The following is a 19,247-nucleotide window of genomic DNA, read 5'->3' as shown; positions in this document are numbered from 1 at the left end:
TTCATGTACAGATTTCAGTGTGAACATAACCTTTCATAAATCTTGGGTAAATATCTGAGAGTCAGACTCCTGCATTATGAAAAGTATTTTCTTACATGATAGAATATATGATGGTAAGTATCATTTAAATCTGCTTAAATCAACGAGGTTGTCAAATTGTTTTTCAAAGTGGCTATGACAGCAAAATATGAGGATTCCAGTTGATCCACATCCTCACCAACATTTGGTAATATCAGGAATTTTTCTCTATTCTCATAGGTATTTTGGGCATTTCATTGTGATCATACTTTGCATTTCCATAATGAGTACCATATCTTTTCATATGCTTATTTACCATCAACATATCTTTTTGAGTTGATTTGTTTATATTTTTGTTTTTTTAATTGTTGAATTTTGAGCATTCTTTATATATTCTGAACACAGGTTCTTGTTGTTGGTGGTGGTGGTGGTGGTGGTGCTGGTGGTTTTTTTGGTCAGAAATGTGACTTTAAATGTTTTCTTCCAGTCTGTAGGTTTGTCTTCATTTTCTACCAGTGTCTTTTTCAGAGCAAAAGATTTTAATGTTGTTAATTGTTGGACTTCTTAGCAGCATTTGACATAACTTTCTCATCTTTCAGGTCTCAGCTTCAGAAGGCTTAGCTGAGTTAGCCTTCTTCAATATTTTTATCTCAGTAAATTTCTACCATATTACCCTCTATATTTTCTTTATGGCATCTCTTACATGTTGTAATTATTTTATTTATGTATTATGTTTCTTATGTATATTCCCCACTATGTTGTAAACTCCATGAGTATTAACTGGCCGTGTCTGCTCTTTCACAATAGTGCTCTCAGTGACTAATAGAGAATCTGGCAAATAGTTATGGGAAGGAAGGAAGGGACAGTAGGTCTTGAAAGAGAGGTCAAAGGTTATTCTGATAATTCTACCTCAAGAAATTGGCTAATTGTTAATAATTTAAATGAAAATCGAATATAGAGCAGGAAGAGATGGCTTGAGAGAAAAGTTAATATATTTATTTAAGGCCTACTAATTTTAGAGAATACCAGGAGACATGGTGGTGTCTACCAAATTTCTCCATGTAATTATCCCTCTTTTCCCATTATTAATAAGTATGTTAGGGGTAATAATTTGAGACTATGCAAATATCTTATTTTTCCTCAAACTTTTTCCCACTGATTTTAGAATCCTTCCACATATTTTACCTGCAACAATTGTGTTTGTCTATTGGAAATTTTAAAGTTTCCTCATTCTTTTCTCATATATTAATTGGATTTTTCTATAAAAAATAAGCTTTCCTTTCTCTCTCAAATATTTATTTATTCAACTATTCCAAATCATATTCCTTCTGTTTGCCTTATTTGCCAGGCAAGTGAGGATTTAGCAAAACAACAAGAGAAGAGCAAATGCTATTTAAAAAGACAAATCACAAAGAATTTTCAAATTTTTCACATTAGCCTGTCAAGCCAGATGGACTGGTCAAACAACAAAAAAGTTAGATTAAGACGAGGCACACAAATACCATTGATCAAAGCAACATGAGTCCATAGAAAACAAAGTTACCACAAAAAGACAAAAGTACTTACCGACTGTGTGTGGTGTCTTAAGAGCAAAAGGTAAGTCAATGCATTTTGATAACTAATGTTCACTTTGTTCCTCTCCGACTCTTACTGGGTAGAGTTTCTAAATACAAGAAGAAACTAACTGCTTTATTTCAAAATGGGTAGTGGGTTTTTTCTCTTTTTTTAAAATCGACTTTTATTGTATTCAAAACAATGGATAGTGGTTTTAATGGTTTATTTGAGCAGGGGCTTTTTCCCTCCAACCAAGACATCTACGATTTTTCAGAGAAAACCCAACCAATACATTGTTGGGTTGAAGCAGTATGAATATTGATACCATCAAATGTTTCTGCCTTAAGAAAGATTATTTCCACGCCTATGTCAATAATCTATTTTTTGCAAAATAGGTTTTGCAACAGATTGGTATGCTGTGAAAGAAAAAAAAAAACATCATTTGCCTGTGAGGAGAATAAGCATTGGATTTTGGAAACGAGCCACAATTTCTTGGGTGGCCTAAGAACAAGCCACCAAACTTGCCTAAACCTGATTTTCCCATCTATGAAACAGTAATAGTTTTTACCTACCTCATTAAGCGATGTCAGACATTAATTAATGTTCATAATGGGCTTGAGATCTGTGATTAAAAGCTGTCATCGTTGATGGAAAACAGAGCCATTCAACTGTTGAGGAGGAGTAAACAAATCAGGGAAGATATGTAGTCCATGAGAAGAGATATTGAAGAGTGAAAAATTCATCAGGAAAGGGGAAATGGAGACTGAGTCAAAAATCTCATCTGATCTATAAGTATTTGTGATTTTTCCCATGGAATTAAGTAATATACCTCCCTAATGTCTCAATAAGGAACTATTCTTTCCTACACTAAGATTCTTAACCTTCTAGTGCCATCGAGCTTTTAAATATTTTAGCAAAGCCTATGGACTATTCTTGTAATAATTTGTAAATGCTTTTAGAAATATGTAGGATTATGAAAGAAACCAATTTTATCAAGACACAGTTTTCAAAATGTTTTCAAATTTAATTTTAGAGTAATACGTATGCTTCTTTATTAAATTAAATGAAATCTAATGGCAGTCTGGTAACTACCATAATTTTTAAGTAGTGATGGTTATAAACAACACTTCAAGATATTTGCAGCAACTTCAATGCAATAGAAAAATTTCAGTGTTTTCTGCTGATGACAAAGTTAATACTGTGCTTTGTTGTCTACATTTACAATTTTTTTAATGTTAGGTTTAATTAGGAGTTACTGAAAATAAAGATGTATTTTACTCCACCCAAGTTCGTGAACACTTTAAATTTTATTCACAGGCTCCTTTGGGATGTTTGGATCTCAGGTTTTAAGAAATCCTATTCTACACTTCTCCTGGAATTTCTAGGGTAATACTAAGAAATAAATATTATTTCTCAATGTGTAATCAGGTAATCACAGATACAAGTGTTTATTAAAATGCAAATATGTTGGCCTTTTCCTAGACTTACTAAACAAAACTAGGGTTGGAGAATAGGTGTGAATCCATATTTTTAGTAAGTACCCAGCTGACTGACATGTATACTAAAGTTTGAGAATTGTTAAAGAGTTGATTACCTCAATAGTCATCTTCAATGGAATCATAGTTATCAAGCCAGGGAGTCTCAAATATTAGTTTGAGATATTATAACATAGTAGCTCTGAAAGGGAATAAGAAATTTTAATTTTTCAACAGGAATTTCAAATATTATGATGAATATATTCTCCATTCCATTATGAGAAATATTCCTAACCAAAGACATTAAAAGTCAAAGTAAAACATCTGCCTGAAAATGAGAGGTGCTGCTGAGGAGCTTCACATCAGAATCTTCATAACAGTACTCCACTCCTTTTCCTTTTCTGCACCAATTAACATTCTTTAAAAGAGTATCCTCACATAGAACAGTTAAATACAGAATCGATGCATTATGTCACAGAAGATACAAAAGAAGAGTGGCACTTATTTCTGCCCATTTAAAACATTATGCACTCAACTGGTAGGCAAAAATTAAATTGGTCATCAACATGAAAAGCAATAATTATAGAATAATAGGGTTGCAGAAGATCTAAAGATCATCTCAAGCTTTCAGTTACTACCTTTTTGGCTTCTGCCCCACAAATCTTTATCCCTATCCCAGAACTCTCTGTAATTTGATTTCAGACCAGTATATCCAACCGCCTGCTAGACATCTATTTCTGAATATTACAGACAGCCACAAACCAAAACGGAAATCATCACATTCTCTCTTATATTGTTTGTCTGAGGTTTTGGTTCCCCCATCTTACAAGGCATTCAGAAGTTATCCTGGACTTCTCCCTAATTTTTTCTTTGCTAGGAGACACTGAGACACTTTTGGGGTGGCTGACCAACTTTAAAGCTCCAGCAGTGGCCTAGCATCCCTTAAGTCTGCATTTTTTTTTGAGATGGAGTCTTGCTCTGTCACCCAGGCTGGATTGCAGCGGCGCAATCTCAGCTCACTGAAACCTCTGCCTCCCGGGTTCAGGCAATTCTTCTGCCTCAGCCTCCCAATTAGCTGAGACTATAGGCGCACAACACCACGCCCAACTAATTTTTGTATTTTTAATAGAGACAGGGTTTCACCATGTTGGTCAGGATGGTCTTGAACTCCTGACCTCAGGTGATCTGCCTGCCCCAGCCTCCCGAAGTTCTGGGATTACAGGTGTGAGCCACCGCGCCCGGCCAAGTCTCCATTTTTGGAGTGCCAATCTCCAATATGGCTGATGTTGTAAGATGAACATAGTGCTTGGATGCTGTGTATCCTTCTGATACAGCTTTCATGCCCCAAACTAACTCCAAAAACACAACTACAGCCCTAGGAAAGTTTAGGAGATTATGTTTTACATGAGTTCAGATTTAGGCCTCTTTGGAAATGCCTTTCATGCCTATGATTCATTTTTCCTTGTATTCATCTTTACGTTCCCCTCACTCCATTCAAGTCATAGGATTTCCAGATCTGAATTTAGGGTGTAGTTCTTGGTGAACAGTCTTTCAGTCTGCCTCTGACCTAAACTAGAGAAATCCTTGGGGACCCAAGGATTGAATCACGAGTAGACTACATTAGAATTGGAGTCCAAAGCCCAACCTAGCAGCATATGACTCAGAAGTTGGAATTCTAGCCAGCTGCGGTGGCTCATGCCTGGAATCCCAGCACACTGGGAGGCTGAAGTCGGAGGGTTGCTTAAGCCCAGGAGTTCAAGACCAGCCTAAGCAATATAGTGAGACCCTGTCTCTACAAAAAATAAAAATTTAGTCCAGTGTGCTGATATGTGCCTATAGCCCCAGCTACTTGGGAGGCAGAGATGGGAGGATCACTTGAGCCCAGGAGGTCAAGGCTGTGGTGAGCCATGATTGTGCCACTGCACTCCAGCCTGGGCAACAGAGCAAAAACCTGTCTCAAAAAATTTTTAAAATTTTTAAAAAGCAGAATTTGGAATTCTGATCACCAACATCTGGTGTAGTTAAACTGATCAAAGCATATATACACAGCTAAGGTTTAGGAGGTAAGATCACTAAAGAATCTTAAACTTTAAGGGCTGTTGTCCTATTTATGGATAAATCCCCACAAGAAGAGCAAGACTAATGCACAAGTATGGGATCCAGTAAGTAGATCATTGTCTTGGTGAAGACGGGGATTCAGTTCTAGGGTGTCTGGCTGACCTCAAGACAGAGCCTCAGTATGTAAACTTCTGACTTAAAAATACCAAGTACTGCTGGATTGCTCTGTGTTCTCCACTCCAAGATCAATTTTCTTCTTCATCCTATTCCTCAGCCAGGGCTGAAGGAGTAATATTCAATGCTAGAGAAAATAGGCAAATTCCTCCTGGAACAGGAAAATGGGTGGCAGAAAAGAATGCCTGCATCACCCTGAGAAGAACAACTTTAACCAAGGTTTTGTGATTTCAACGCTGAAGAAAGGTGAGATTTGGGGAATGAGACTCTGCAGAGATAATATCCTTCTCAATGAGCCCCTGTATGCACAGTGCTGGAAGAACTTGGAGCAAAGAAAGCTAGGGTTCTGCTGGGATTAAAGTAGCTCATAGTGGCCTCTGTTCATATACTATTGAACTCATATTTAGTGGAAGATGACCTAGAATATACCTTAGAGGAAAAGACTCGGGCTGAAACATGGCCCTGAGTTAGTCCCAACAGTGGGAATGCATGGATTTAAAAGAAAATGTGCATGGTTGCAGGTAAACAGGAGGGAGACATGCAAGAGAGCCTGAGACACTGAATCTGATATTAGAGCTTTGATTTCTCTGTAGGAACAGAGAATTGGTTTGATACTGGGAAAAGATTTGTATTGTTAAAATGTATAAGGTGTATACAGAAAATAACTGACATTATGTGGTGCAGACATCAAGGGCTCATTATATTCTATAGTGGTTGAGAGGTGGATTTTGGAGTCAGACCATCTGGGTTTTAGTACTACTTCCTCTATGGGAAAGTCTCTTAACCTCTTTTCTTCTCTTAAAAGTAGAAAAAATAATTATACCTATCCATAAATTAGTTGTGAGGATTACATGAACTGATATATAGAAAACACAGAATTGTGTTTAGCACATAATAGCTGTACAAATGTTAGCTATAATTACTGTATTACAGTGTGGTAAGTTTGCTGGGCAATGCATAGCTGAGCATACTTTATTTTTATTTATTTATTTATTTTTGAGATGGAGTTTCACTCTTGTCACCCAGGCTGGACTGCAATGGCATGATCTTGGCTCATTGCAACCTCCGCTTCCTGGGTTCAAGTGATTCTCCTGCCTCAGCCTCCCAAGTAGCTGGGACTACAGGGATGTGCCACCACGCCCAGCTAGTTGTGTATTTTTAGTAGAGATGATGTTTCACTATGTTGGTCAGGCTGGTTTCGAACTCCTGACCTCAGGTGATCCACCCACCTAGGCCTCCCAAAGTGCTGGGACTACAGGTGTGAGCCACCATGCCTGGCCTGAGCATACTTTAAAATAAGGAAAGAATCACATCTAGAGGCACATGCCAGAAAGAGTAAAAAATTTAAAAAAAGAAAAGCAAAATAAAATAAGGATAGAAATAGAAGGAACATTTGCCTAATGCAGGCTACAAAGGAAGTAGCAAGCCCAAATACTTGTAGGGGACAGGTAAGTTGCACAAATATATGTAGACGATGTGCATTAGAGTTATCAGAAAGACAGATATAATAGGATATGTACATAGACATATGACGGGGGATTTATTAGGGGAATTGGCTCACATAATTATGGAGGGTGGGAAGTCTCCCAATAGGCCATCTGCAAACTGGATGCTCTGGGATGCTGGTAGCATGGCTTAAACCAAGTCTGAAGGCCTCAAAATCAGGAAAGCCAATGGTGTAACTCTCAGTTGGAGGCTGAATGCCTGAGAATCTGGGAGCTGCTGGTGTTAAGTCCTGGAGTCCAAAGGCCGGAGCCTGGAGTTCTGATGTCCAAGGATAGGAGAGGAAGAATGCATCCCAGCTCTAGGAAATAGATGGACATATTTGTCTGTCCTCTGTTTTTGTTCTCCAGCCCTGGCAAATTGGATGGTGCCCACCCACGTTGAGGGAGGGTCTTCCTCACCTAGTCCACTCACACTCACATGCTAATCGCTTCTGTAAACACCCTCACAGACACACCCCAAAATAATGCTTTACCAGGTTTCTGTGTATTCAGTAATCCAGTCAAGTTGACATCTAAAAGTAAACATTACAAGGTGTACTGGGGAGTTCAGAGACAGGGAAATAAAGCAGCGAATAATAGAATCTAGAAGAGGTAGTTGGCTTTTGCAAATCGGAGTAAGCATGTCTATAGTCTAAGGGCATTCAAATTCAGTATTTATTTATCAAAAGTGCTAACCAAATTGAACAGTTTTTGGATCATTCTAAGAGGCTAGCTCCCAGTTGGCCACATACATAGTTTTGAGTTGTCATATGTCATTTCAGTTAAAATATTGTCCTATCCTATTTCTGATGTGTCTAGAGGAAACACCACGCCTTGAGCGGGCTACATGGCCCATCTCAGGATGATGCAAAGCAGCTGTGGTAAGGATTATAATCAGTTAGGGCATTTCTTTTTTTTTTCTCTTTGAGACAGGGTCTCACTTTGTCACCCAGGCTGGACTGCAACGGTGTGAACATGGATCACTGCAAACTCCACCTCCTGGGCTCAAGTGATCCTCACACCTCAGCCCCCTAAGTAGCTGTGATTATAGGGGCACACCACCATATCTGGCTAATTTTTGTATTTTTTGTAGAGACAGAGTTTCCCCACTTTGCCCAGTTTGGTCTTGAACCCCTGAGTTCAGGCAATCCGCCTGCCTTGGCCCCTCAAAGTGCTGGGGATTACAGGCATGAGCCACAGTGCCTGGTCCAGTTAGGGTATTTCTAATACTCTGTGATCTCATTTGAATGGAACAGCAACATCCCATGGTGGGAGTGTTAAATTCATGTGGGTTAACAGGAGGACAAAATAAAAGCTATTGGCTTTACACTTGAGGGAACTCAAGGCGTTTCTTGCCTCACTTCGCCTCCAAAAGAGGATACCTACTGATAACAAAAGTAGGTAACAATGCTGGGGGCTGGAGTTTTTTATGTCACTAGTGAAAAGGTTAAAGCAGTACTTTCTCAACCTTTTTCAGTTTATGCCACAGCCTGCAGTGACTGCGATAAAATTCTTTCATCCTCCTACCTGCCCCAAAGGCACACTCTGACCCTTTTCTTTGAGAAGCACTCTTTAAAGTTCCTTCAATGCATGTGGTATTGCACCTGGCTTTTCCTCACTGGGTTTTTTTCTATAAACCTTCCTTTCTTTATGGGTAAGTAGTAGATGGCCTTAGGGTTCCTCCTAATTGAGAAAGTGGTGTCTTCTTTTCTTTTTTCTCTTCCATTCCTAAACCTTCCCTTTTTAAAAGTTCACTTACAGAAAGAATTCACAGAGATCTATTTGAGCTTGTTGGTCTTCAAGAAAAACATATTTTTGCTTGTGATATACTTTTGCTTGTGACAGTTCTCTCTTTTTTTTTTTTTTTTAATTTAAGTTCTGGGATACATGGGCAGAATGTGCAGGTTTGTTACATAGGTATACATGTGCCGGTTTGTTACATAGGTATACATGTGCCATGGTTGTTTACCGCACCTATCAACCCGTCATCTGGTTTTAAGCCCCACATGCATTAGGTATTTGTCCTAATGCTCTCCCTCCCCTTGCCCCCCAGTTCTCTTTTTCTTAAAACTTTTAAGTTTGGGGGTACATGTGCAGGTTTGTTACATAGCTAAACTCATGTCATGGAGATTTGTTGAACAGATTATTTTATCACTCAGGAATTAAGCCTAGTACCCATTAGTTACTTTTCCTGATCCTGTGCCTCCTCCCACCCTCCACCCTCTCATAGGCCCCAGTGTGTGTTGGTCCCCTCTGTGTGTACACATGTTGTCATCATTTAGCTCCTACTTATAAGTGAGAACATGCAGTATGGATTTTCTGTTCCTGAGTTAGTTTGCTAAGGATAATGGCTTCCAGCTCCAACTATGTCCCTGCAAAGGACATGACCTCATTCTTTTGTATGGCTGCCTAGTATTCCATGGCATATATGTACCACACTTTCTTTATCCAGTCTATCATTGATGGGCACTTAGGTTGAGTCCAGTTCTTTGCTATTGTGAACAGTGCTGCAATGAACATTCACATGCATGTGTCTTTATAACAGAATGATTTATATTCCTTTGTGTATACACCCAATAATGGGATTGCTAGGTCAAATGGTATTTCTGTCTTTGAGGAATCACCACACTGTCTTCCACAATGTCAACCTTTTACCATCTATAAGTCATCAAGAGCCCAAACCAGTGTCTGAGTTTATGAAAAAATGGTCAAGAATGACAGGTGGAGCGCTGGGCACGGTGGTTCACACCTGTAATCCCAGCACTTTGGGAGGCCGAGGTGGGTGGATCACGAGGTCAAGAGTTTGAGACCAGCCTGGCCAACATGGTAAAATCCCGTCTCTACTAAGAATACAAAAATTAGCCAGGCGTGGTGGTGCGTGCCTGTAATCCCAGCTACTGGGGAGGCTGAGGCAGGAGAATCTCTTGAACCCGGGAGGCGGAGGTTGCAGTGAGCCAAGATCGTGCCACTGTACTTCAGCCTGGGCAACAGAGCAAGACTCTGTCTCAAGAAAAACAACAAAAAAAGAATGACAAGTGGAAATTAGGAAAGTGTACAAAGCTGCTTCTGCTAAGAACTGTACAATTTTTATTTAATATTAAATATACTAATATATCACCAAACCCAGGCAGATCACTTGAGGCCAGGAGTCTGAGACCAGCCTGGCCAATATGGCGAAATCCTGTCTCTACTGAAAATACAAAAATTAGCTGGGCATGGTGGCACATGCCTGTAATCCCAGCTACTCAGGTGGCATGCACCAGTAGTCCCAGCTACTTGGGATGCTGAGGTGGTAGAATTGTTTGAGCCCAGAAATTCAAGTCCAACCTGGGCAACATAGAGAGACCCTGCCGCCAAATAAAAATAATTTTTAAGAAAATCAAATATATAAAATACCTAATGAATGTGCAATGCAGATGACTTCAGCAGACTCCAATTCTATCAGGAAACTTGTGGAGCTAAGATAGTAGTTATTCATTTGTCTCTCTTTAATATCCCAACACAGCTTAGAAATCAAAAGATGAGGAGCAATATTAAATTTGGTATTCAAAATTAAGGTTCACATTAATGCTATCAAATGACTTTTATTAATTTAATACTTATAAGCTTGGTTTTTCATAGATCAACTTCCCTCTTATTATTATTTTAAATTTTTATAGACTTAGAGAGTACAAGTGAATTTTTGCTTGTTTCTTTGGTTGGTTGGTTGGTTTTTTTGAGACAGGATCTTGCCCTGTTGCCAGGCTGGAGTGCAGTGCTGGAGTGCACGGCTTACAGTAACTTCGAGCTCCCAGGCTCAAGCAATCCTCTCACCTTGGCCTCTTGAGTAGGTGAGACCACAAGTGCACATCACCACACACAGCTAATTGTTAAAAAAAAAAAAAAAAAAAATTGTAGAGACTGGGTCTCCCTATGTTGCCCAGCAGGTCTTGAACCTCTGGGCTCAAGGGATCCTCACACCTTGGCCTCCCAAAGTGCTGGGACTACAGGTGTGAGCCACCGGGCCAGCACAAGTGTCGATTTGTTACATGGATATACTGCAGAGTGATGAAGTCTGGGCTTTTAATGGTCCCATTATCCTAATAGTGTACATTATACTCATTAGGCAATTTCTCATCCTTCACCCTCCACTTCCACCCTCCTACCTTTCCAAGTCTCCAATATCTGTTATTCCTCTATGTCCATGTGTACATATTATTTAGCTCCCACTTACTAGTGAGAACATGAGATATTTGGCTTTCTGTTTCTGGGTTACTTCATTTAAGATAATAGCCTCCAGTTCCATACATGTTGTTGCAAAAAACATGATTGCATGTATTTTTATGGATGAGTAGTATTCCATGGTATATATGTACCATCTTCTTTATTCAACCATCCATTGATGGACACTTAGGTTGGTTCCACATATTTGTTATTGTGAATAGTGCTGCTATAAACATGAGTGCAGGTAGATTTTGATATAATCATTTCTTTTCTTGTGGGTAGATACCCAGTAGTGGGATGTTGGGTTGAATGGTAGTTCTATTTTTAGTTCTTGGAGACATCTCCATACTGTTTTTCACAGAAGTTGTACTAATTTACATCCCCACCAACAGTGTATAAGCATCCTCTTTTCTCTGCATCCTCACCAACATCTATTTTTTTTTCATTTTTAATAATAGCCATTTTTCACTCCTGTAATCTCAGCACTTTTGGAGGCTGAGGCAGGAGGATTTAGACAGTCTCAACATAGACAGGGTCTTACTATGTTGCATAGGCTGGTCTTGAACTCCTGGGCTCCAGACAGACTCTTGGGCTTGAGCCCAGGAGTTCAAGACCAGCCTGGGTAACATAGTGAAACTCTGCCTCTACAAAAAATAGTAAGTTAGCCCAGCATGGTGGCATGTGCCTGTAGTCCCAGCTACTTGCAAGGCTGAGGTGGGTTCATCAGTTGAGTGTGGGAGGTTGAGGCTGTAGTGAGTTGTGATCATGTCACTGCACTCTATCCTGGGTGACAGAGCAAGATTGATATGATTAGGCCTTCTGTTACCACCCAAATCTCATCCTGAATTATAATCCCCATAATCCCCATGTGTCAAGGGTGAGACCAGGTGGAAGTAACATGGAAGCCACCATGCCCGGCCATGGCTTGTAATATCTTAAGAAAGAATGGAAGGGAAGTATATTTCTTGAGACTCACACGTTGAAAATACCTTTGGTTTTTTCTTATAACTAATGAGTAGTTTGGCTAAATATAAAACTCCAGGTTGAAAATTTTTCCTTAGAATTTTGAGAGCATTGATGCACTGTCTTCTACATGTACTTACTGCTCTTGCAGTCTGATGACATAATCCTCCATATACTACTTTTTTTTCTCTCTCTTCAGGTTAAAGAATCTTCATTCTATGTGTAGTATTCTGAAATTTCACAGTGCTATGCCTTGTTGGCCTTGTTGTTGGTCTTCATTTGCTACTATGGGCACTGAGTGGGCCCTTTAAACACATAGACTCGTTCTTCCAATTTGAAAAATTTTCTTTATGTTGTGTCTTTGATAATTCCCTCATTTCTATTTTCTTTATTCTTTATTTTTTTGGAACTCCTATTAATCAGATATTGAAAGTCCTGAATTTTCTTTTTTTCTTTTTCTTTTTTCTTCTTCTTCTTTTTTTTTTTTTTAATAGAGATAGGGGCCTCACTTTGTTGCCCAAGGTGGTCTCAAATTCCTGGCTTCAAGTCATCCTCTGGCCTCAAAGTGTTGGGATTACAGGCATGAGTCACTGCACCTGGCCCAAACTTCCTGGATCTTCTTACATTTTTTCTTATATTTCACTGCCTTTTGTTGTTGTTGTTCTATTTTCTTAAGGTTTTCATTTGTCATTTTTTTCTAAAAGGACTTTTTTGTGGGGAGGGTTCCCAAATTATTCTTTTTAAAATATAGCATCTTATTTCTTTGCTACAAAGTAACATTGTTTTTTGTTGTGAGGATGCAATATCTTCTCTTGTTTCTCTGAGAATATTACTGATTTTTTAAAAAGATTTTCTTTTCTTCTTCTTGCCCTATCTCAATATTCTCTGGGTTCCTTTTCCATATTAGGTTGATTGAACCTGTGCCTCTCGTGTCAAGGGGTCATTTTCAAACATCTAGAGATCTTTGGCTAATCACCTACATTTCAGGTTAAGGCAGTATAAAGCTTATTGGCTAGTTTTATTCTCAATTACCTGCTTAAAAAGCTGACTTTTTGGTTGGGGGATCCCAAGGCTATTCAATTTTTCGATGAAGCGATCCCCTGATCTCCTGTCTGATAGGGCATAGGTCTGATTGTTGGCATTTCGGGAAAAGAACAAATGAACTCAGGGTGTCACCTTCAGTATCTGAAGTTAACCCTCCCCCATCACCATCTGCTGAGCTGGTGTCTCCTATCCCAGAGCTTCTCTAATTCAGTATATCCAGAGACTAAACATCTAGTTTGTGGTGGGAGATAAGAAGGCATTTGTAGGAGAGTCTAGCTACTCTGAGTATAGATTTTTCAGAGTTTCCCTCTGTTTCCAGCAGTTCTGTCTTGCTCCTTATTTTAACTGTTTACCAGAGTCCTGAAACAATTCTATTCGCTTCTCTTGGTATTCCCTTCTGCAGGCATTTAGGTTGCAGCTTATTTTGCTCTACTAATTTAATTATTGCTCCTTCTCTGCGTTCCATCATCTTCCAAATATTTGTTTAAATTCTTTGCCTGAAGCTGGGCATGGTGGCACGCACCTGCAGTCCCAGCCTACTCAGGAGGGTGAGGTGAGAGGATCACATGAACCCAGGAATTCAAGGCTGCAGTGAGCTAGGATGGCACCACTGCACTTTAGCCTGGGTGACAGAGCACGACCCTGTCTCTAAAAAATAAACAAACAAATAAATAAATTCCTTGTCTGCTATTGTCCCCTCTACCACTGTCTCCAAATCTGCCATTTTAGTCAGAATTTCCTGAGGCTATAAATGAATGTAATCCTCAGCCTCAGTATCAGTTATAGTACCCATCATTATTGTGATTATTGCATGATTGTTAAACATGATTTGCCATCATTTTCTATTCAGTGATATCATTTATAAGGAAAAAGCCTAGTAGGGTGAGCAGATACGGAAACAATTTTAAGTTCATTCCTATTACGGCACATTCTTATTGTAGTCTGGGACCATAAGTAAGTATTTTGGTAATGTTTTCTTTTCATAAAAAAGAAAAATATATATATTGAGGCAGAGTCTCACTATGTTGCCCAGAATGGCCTTGAACTCCTGGACTTAAGCAATCCTCCTGCCTCAGCCTCCCAAGTAGCTGGGGCTACAGACATGCAACACCATGCCCCATTATTTTCCACTTCTAATAATCTGAAATAGTGCCCATCATTCATTCATTCATTTACTAAACAAATATTTACTATTGCCCTGGTACTGGACTAATTTCTGGAAAACACAAAAGTGAGTGAGACCATCTCTTCAATAGCTCAGTGACTTGAAAAGACAGGCTTCTCTAGAAATAATCATCACAAAGTGAGATAAATTCCAGAATAATGATTTGGGCATGTGCTTAAAGAACAAACGATGGAGAACTATATGCCTATGAGAGCTGTACAAGGATTTTCTGAAGTTACTTTTATTTTTTCAAATTATTTATTTTTAAAAATTGACATATAAAATTCTATGTATTTAATATGTACAATATAATGTTTTGAATATATACACATTGTGGAATGATTCAATCTAGCTAATCAACAAATCTATTACTTCACAGTTATCATTTCTGTAGTGAGAACACTTAGCATTTTTAAACTCTTTTAGCATTTTTCAAGAACATAATATATCTTCATTAACTAGTCGCCATTCTGCACATGAACTTATTCATTCTAACTATAATTGTGTACTATTTGACCAACATCTTCCCAATATCTCCTCTCTCACTCCCCACAACCCCAGCCTTTGGTAATCATCATTCTACTCTCTATTTCTACGGAATAAAATTTTTAGATTCCACATATAAGTGAGATCATGTGGTATTTGTCTTTCTACGCCTGGCTTATTTCACTTAACCTAATGTCCTTCAGATTTACCCATGTTGTTGCAAATGACAAGATTTCTTTTTATGGCTGAATAGTATTTTATTTTATATAAGTACAATATTTTCTTTATCCTGGTTGATTTTTATATCTGGCTATTGTGAATAGTGTTGCAATAAACATGAGAGGCCAGATATCTTTTTGACATACTGATTTCATTACCTTTGGATATATACCCCTTAGCTGGATTGCTGGATCTTATGCTAGCTCTATTTTTAATTTTTTTAGGGACCCCTAAATTGTTTTCTACAATAGCCATACAAATTTACATGCCCCACAACAGTGTGCAAGGGTTCCTTTTTCTCCACATCCTCACCAACACTTGTTTATCTTTTGCATTTTTAATGGTAGCCTTTCTAATAGGAGTGTAGGGTGCTATTGTGGTTTTTATTTGCATTTGCTTGATTCCTTAATGATTAATAATGTTGAGATTTTGCATACTTGTCCATTGTGTGTTTTCTTTTGAAAAAAAATGTCTATTCACATCTTTGGCCCATTTTTCAGTTGGGTGGTCTTCTTGCTATTAAATTGTTTACATTCCTTATATATTTTGAGTATTAACCTCTTAGGTGCATAGTTTGCAAATATCTTCTCCCATTCTATACATTGCCTCTTCACTCTGTTGATTATTTCCTTTGCTATGAAGATTTTTAGTTTGATGTAATCCCATTTGTCTATGTTTGCATTTGTTGCCCTGAGGTGAATTTTAAATTATATCTTAAACAATGAGTAGAACACTCTCAGGTAAAGAAGACTAGTGAAGAGAAAAACAGCAAACTATCGGAAATCTTCAGAGGGTTACTTATCAGGTAATCTCTCTCTAAAGCTTTTAAAGGAATACATATAGTTAAAGAAAAGGCAAATATTAATAGTATATCTTTGGTTCCTATCCTTTAGAGCATCTTTACTGGATTCTTTCACAAATAAGGCACAGATGTCATGTCCAGTGTCTTTGAATTACTATTTATCTGACCTTCAGCTCATCTTTAGTTCATGCAACACCATGACAGACTGAGACTGAACACTGCAGTCATATGAGGGTTCAAGTCTGAAGTCAAATGAAAAGGAGTCATGTAACAGTTCAAATTTTTAAGGCATACATATGGCCAGTCTTGGTGGCTCAAGCCTGTAATCCCAGCATTTTGGGAGGCTGAGGTGAGAGGATTGCTTGAGCCCAGGAGTTCAAGACCACCCTGGGCAACATAGGGAGACCCTATCTCTATAATTAATTAATTAATTAGGCATACATACAGTACCATAGTAAAAGGAAAGCAAAATAATCATGAACACACGATCCACAATAGTGATTACCTTGGATGCAGTGGGGGATAACAGTGTTTTAGTCTGTTTTGTGCTACTATAACAGACTACCTGAGACTGGGTAATTTATAAAGAATAGAAATTTCCTTTTCATGGTTCTGGAGGCTGGAAAGTCCAAGATCAAGACACTGGCAGGTCAGAGCTCAGTCTCTCTGCTTCCAACATAGCACCTTGAATGCTGCATCCTTCGGAGGGGAGGAACACCATGTCCTCACATAGCAGAAGGGAGAGAAAGCCTACTCTAACAAGTCTTTTTTTTTTTTTTTGAGATGGCATCTTGCTCTGTCTCCCAGGCTGGAGTGCAGTGGCCCAATCTTAGATCACTGCAAATGCCACCTCCTGGGTTCAAGTGATTCTCATGCCTCAGCCATCCAAGGACTACAAGCATGTGCCACCATGCCCAGCTAATTTTTTGTATTTTTAGTAGAGACAAGATTTCACCATGTTGGCCAGGCTGGCCTTGAACTCCTGACCTCAAGTGATCTGCCCACCTCGGCCTCCCAAAGTGCTGGGATTACCGGCATGAGCCACCGCGCCCAGTCTCACAAGCCATTTTTATAGCAACATTAATGCATTCATGATGGTCCATCCCTCATGACCTAAACACCTCCCATTAGGCCCCACATTCTAACACTGTTGTATTGAAGATTAGGTTTCTAACACAACAATTTGGGGAAACACATTCAAATCAAAGCAGGAGGGAACAAGATAAGGAAGAACCACAGAGGTGGATGTAAATTATTGTCTGTGCTCTAGTTTTCCTGTGGTAGACTCATAAATGGTCTTTTTCTTATTTGCAATATATAAAATTATTAAAATAAAAGGTTTGAGCCAGGCACTGTAGCTCAGGCCTATTAATCCCAGCTATCCAGAAGGCTGAGGCAGGAGGATTTATTGAGCCCAGGAGTTTGAGACCAGCTTGAGCAACATAGCAAGACCTCATCTCTAAAAAAATAAGGCCAGGTGCAGTGGCTCACACCTGTAATCCCAGCACTTTGGGAGGCTGAGGTGGGAGGATCACTCGAACTAAGGAGTTTGAGACCAGTCTGGGCAACATAGTGAGACCACCTCTCTACAAAAAAAAAGTATATATATATATATACTACCTAGGTGTGGTAGCACATGTCAGTAGTCCCAGCTACTCAGGAGGCTGAGGCAGGAGGATCTCTTGAGCCCAGGAGGTTGTGGCTGCAGTGAACCATGATGATGCCATTGCACTCCAGCCTGGACAATGGAACAAGACCCTTTCTCAACAAAATAATTTTTAAAATATTTGAGGAATAGTAAGTGAATAATAAAAATAATAATCAAAAAATATTTAAAAATAAAAATAAATAAATAAAAAATAATAAATGGCCAGGTGTGGTGGTGCATACCTGTAGTCCCAGCTACTCAGAAGGCTGAGGCAGAAGGACTGCTTGAACCAAAGAGATCAAGACCAGCCTTGGCAACATAGTGAGACCCTGACTACACTAATAAATTAAAAAAAAAAAAGGCCAGGCATGGTGGCTCACACCTGTAATCCTAGCACTTTGGGAGGTCAAGGCAAGAGACTGGTTTGAGCCCAGGAGTTCAACACCAGCTTGGGCAACAAAGTGAGACCCTCTCTCTAAAAAAATAGAAACCAAAACAAAATAAAATAAAACTTAGCTGGGCATGGTGGCACATGGCTGCAGTCCTAGCTACTCTGGAGGCTGAGGTGGGAGGATTGTTGGAACCCAGAATTTCAAGGCTGCAGTGAGCTACGATTATGCACTCCAGCCTGGGTGACAGCAAGACCCGATTTGTAAAAAAATAAAAAATAAAGAAGGTTGGAAGGAGAGAAGGAAGGAAGCCCTGTGTGTACAAATGATGAGACTATGGTAGTAAACAAGAATTATGAATAATTACATTCTGTGTATCAAATGTTTGAAAAGAAAAAACAAAAGAAACTGAATAATTCAAATTAGGAAGTGGAGGTAAGGCACAAAAAAAGAACAATTAGGCCCTTAATAAATAAAGTACAACTTTCAGAATGAGAAGCCAGGTGGATGGGTGAGGTGAGAAGCATTAGGTTTTAATCTGGGGGTAAACATATCTAATAGGGTGAGCCTGGCTGTGCTTGATGACTCAAAAGATTTACCTGGCAAGGGAGTGAGGTGGAATGGGGCCAGCCAGTGGAAAGCTAGAATTTGTTCTGGCAGAATACACAAGGAAAGATTGGCTCTTCTGTTCTACAGCAAGTAGCTCTTCTTACAACTATGTGCTTTAGCTGGCTTCTAGGATCCCCGGAGTCCAGAAAGCATAAATGGAACATGCTGTCTCTCTCTCCTAGCTCTATCAGGAAAACAGTCAGGATGCAACATGAGATCTATAAAGAAAGAGCCTAAATATAAGCAATGAAAAATAGGTTGGAGATATTTGAAAGAGGACGATGAGGTACTAGTCCACTAGATAATTTCCTGACTTGAAAGGGACTCAGTGACCTGTTCTTTTTTCAGGGCCCAGTGTGGTGGGCGAAGTGATGAGGTACTTTAAATTCAAGTCTCTCTTGCTGCAAATTGCCTGTTATTATGGCCATACAGCTTTTTCTTGGCCAACAACAGATTAGCCTGAAAGTACATTTTTGAGGCATGGAATCCTAAGAACTGTTTACCTGCTCTGGTGGTGGTGGAGTTGTAGGGCCAAGGAGAAAAGACAAAGTTCATAGTTTTTTATAAGAACATTTTGTGTGGAGAATGTTTTAGGGGAAAAAATGGCTTCTTACCTGTTTATATGGCACCATAATCCAATAAAATTTATAGATACCCACTGATTAAAGTTTCATAAAATGTTCTGGAAACTCTTTCCTAGAAGTATTGATGATATGTGAAAATAGAGCAAATTCTCAGACAACGAACTTATGTTAAAATGTTTACGTATTTAAACATATAGTGTAATACAACCAAATACTAAACATCAAGTATAGTATATTTTTTTCCTCAAACCCCCAAATTCCCAGGAAATGTCAATCCATAGAATACCTCTCTCTAAACCAATGGTATTTAATTTATTTTTTTGAGGGATCCTAGGACACCTTATGTTATGTTCAACTTTTGGATTCTTTCAT

General features: G+C 39.0%; 1 protein-coding gene across 1 annotated transcript in view; it reads right to left on the bottom strand.

Annotated features, from left to right (window-relative positions):
* Positions 1-1,460: 1,460 nt before the first annotated feature.
* LOC129533551 (basic proline-rich protein-like) overlaps positions 1,461-19,247 on the bottom strand; it is a 67,758-nt gene continuing 49,971 nt past the window's right edge. Inside the window, exons 3-4 of the mRNA XM_063705974.1 lie at positions 3,167-3,249; positions 1,461-2,240 (exon numbers count right to left, since the gene is read on the bottom strand). Coding sequence (XP_063562044.1) covers positions 3,221-3,249 — 29 coding nt within the window. The 3' untranslated portion in view covers positions 1,461-2,240; positions 3,167-3,220. The remainder of the gene's footprint in view (positions 2,241-3,166; positions 3,250-19,247) is intronic.

Source organism: Gorilla gorilla, chromosome 4 (genome assembly GCF_029281585.2).
Source record: "Gorilla gorilla gorilla isolate KB3781 chromosome 4, NHGRI_mGorGor1-v2.1_pri, whole genome shotgun sequence".
Lineage (NCBI taxonomy): Eukaryota > Metazoa > Chordata > Mammalia > Primates > Hominidae > Gorilla > Gorilla gorilla.
This window is presented reverse-complemented; position numbering and strand designations above follow the sequence as displayed.